The 2426-nt window shown below is 34.9% G+C and overlaps 1 protein-coding gene across 1 annotated transcript; it reads right to left on the bottom strand.

Moving 5' to 3' along the window:
- Positions 1–536: 536 nt before the first annotated feature.
- LOC113011835 (uncharacterized) lies at positions 537–2139 on the bottom strand. The gene is made up of 5 exons (XM_026151622.1): positions 2065–2139; positions 1573–1920; positions 1340–1456; positions 1224–1258; positions 537–856 (listed from the first exon to the last, which is right to left on the bottom strand). The coding sequence occupies exons 1-5, from the start codon at positions 2105–2107 to the stop codon at positions 737–739; spliced, it is 663 nt and encodes a 220-aa protein (XP_026007407.1). The 5' UTR covers positions 2108–2139; the 3' UTR covers positions 537–736.
- Between the last annotated feature and the right edge of the window lie 287 nt (positions 2140–2426).

Here is a 2426-nt window from a genome sequence, read left to right on the forward strand (position 1 = left end):
TCAAAATAAATATTTTAGTTTAATGTTATGCTGTCATACCCCATGGTTTGTCCTGTAGTTTCTCTGGAAATTAGAAAGTGTGAATGAGAAAAATAATTTCATACGTAATTTCATGTATTTATTCATCTCCATATTTCTACCTAAATGGTAAAAATTATATATAAAAATATATATCTGAGATTCTTTATTTAGAAGAATATAACAAGTGAGTGAAAGCTCTTGCTCTTTTAACTTTTCACAGTTTGGTCATTTCGGCAACCAGACCAGTGAGTCGTACTACAATGAAAGAACTATAAGCATCAGGCTTTGGATTCTGATAGAAATCTCTACAAGCAAAAGAACAAAAACAAAAACTCTTTACAATAAACCAACTGAAGAAAGGGGCTTAAATATGTCTAAATATATGTATTGTACTGAAAATGACTTAATAATTACTCATGTAATATATACAACAATATCGCCAAGAGAGGGTGTAGTGTAGTAGAACAGAAGGACAAAAACAATGGCTTGAAATGTGCATTATAGGTCATCTTTAATCAACAGACTATAAAGTTCAGATAAAAGTTCTGTAACATTATTTGAATGAAAATGTATTGTTGTCTTATAAACCAATTAACAGTGGTTGCATAAATTTTACATAATTAATAATTACAACTCTTCCCACACACCAACGGTACAAAACCCCACATACAGATCATGTTCCACTCTGAGCTAACGTTGGGTTCGGTTTGTGAGTCTATCTCGTAGCAGCGTACACAACATTAGGCTCCAGTTCCCTCGGTGGTGCAGGCCTTCTGATTTTAGCTTTGGGATGGAAACTCACTGATGTATAGGTCATGGCATCAGAATTCACATTCTGTAAATGAAAATGTTTAAATTCAATAATCCCAAAACATCACATGTTAACATCCACCAGGACAGAGGCCATTATCTAGGTATCAGGTTCGGTTAAGGTTAGATTAACATTCAGCACTTTCCAATCTAATTTTCACCTTTTTTGGAAGCACCAATGAAAACTGCTGACAAAAAAACTGAGATGCCAAAAAGAATATATGAAACCTAATCTGAAAAGTAACCGTTTCTAGTTTCTAAAAACAAAAACAACAAAAAAATCAAACACAGTTAAATAAAAAACTCGAACCCCCAATGGTTCAAGTTGGAAGTCTTTGTTATGCCCTTATAAATCTTAATCTAAAGTCAAATTAAATATTAAAATAGATTACCTCACTCTGTTGTGCATTCTGTGGATCATCTTGAGCTAAACGACAGGGACAATACATCGGTCAGCAATATACCACAAATGTTTGATTGGACAATTTAAATGAAGTCGTACAAATACCTGTATGAAATCTCCTGATTTTAACAGCCAGACTAACGATGACCAGTAGAAGGAAAACAGTTAAATTGCCCAGGATCACAGTCATCATTTGTTCATGTGTTAATCCATCAGCCACGTCTACAAAACGGACAATTAAAATCAAAACTTTACAAAGTCTACTGCCTGTTTTTACATTTACTCAAAATTGTATATAATTTTCTTTACAATAAAATACCATAAACAGCATTACTTACCTTGAACTTTTAAATATGTTCCACTTGAGATGATTGTCTTTCCATCAGTCTGTTTCTCTCCGCAGAAATAAAGCGCAGAGTCAGAAGAATTCACTTGTTTGATCTCAAGAAATAACACAGAGGTGTTGGATGTCATGTGAAATTTGCTTTTTTTAAATCCATCACAGAAAGAAACGTTGCTATCAGAGCTGGACATAGCTGAGATGCAGCTGGCATTGGGACTGCTGGCCATTTTAAACCAAAATATGTGGGAGCGATATCTGCTGATATTGGAGCACTTCAGTGTGACTTCTTGACCAGGCTGAACCTCCGCTGTGTAAAACTGTGTGACCGAGGAAGAGATCCAACCTGAAACAAGCAAATATTCCTAAATGTCAAACTCCACACAAACCCAACAATGCCTATGAGTAAAGTTGGCTACAAGATTCAAATCACTTGGATTGTGGTACAGATTTAACCATTGTATGAGAAAATAGTGAAACGTGTACTTACTCATGGTGCAGAATAAAACTGGCATCAAGGTAAAGTTCACCATTGTGTGTACCACCACTACTGCAATGTTTGTAAGTGAACTGTGCTCCAGTAAAAGCAATCTCTGCATAAAGAGGCGGGCTGTTCTTTTATATGTACAGCTGCTTTGACTGAGAGTGCCAGTGCTTTTAGACGAATAGCTGCAAACTGAAAGCTGTAAGTAGAACAGAATATCTAGCTTTTACACAAATTTGGACATCTACAAAAGACGAGTCACTGTATAATTTTATACAGTGTTATATAGCTGTTCCTTTACCATGAAATATCCAACATGTTTTAAAATAAAAGTTTATGTATTTACATCTTTTCGTCTTTGCAACGAT

Source organism: Astatotilapia calliptera, chromosome 19 (assembly GCF_900246225.1).
Source record: "Astatotilapia calliptera chromosome 19, fAstCal1.2, whole genome shotgun sequence".
Classification (NCBI taxonomy): Eukaryota; Metazoa; Chordata; class Actinopteri; order Cichliformes; family Cichlidae; genus Astatotilapia; species Astatotilapia calliptera.

What these genes read in the sequence shown, in the direction of transcription:
- LOC113011835 (XM_026151622.1), bottom strand. Translation starts at nt 2,107, where the DNA reads ATGGTGAACTTTACCTTGATGCCAGTTTTATTCTGCACCATGA. An exon ending in AGTTTTATTCTGCACCATGA is followed by an intron (nt 1,921 to 2,064) that starts GTAAGTACACGT and finishes TGCTTGTTTCAG; the next exon opens with GTTGGATCTCTTCCTCGGTC. An exon ending in AGAATGCACAACAGAGTGAG is followed by an intron (nt 857 to 1,223) that starts GTAATCTATTTT and finishes TTTCATTTACAG; the next exon opens with AATGTGAATTCTGATGCCAT.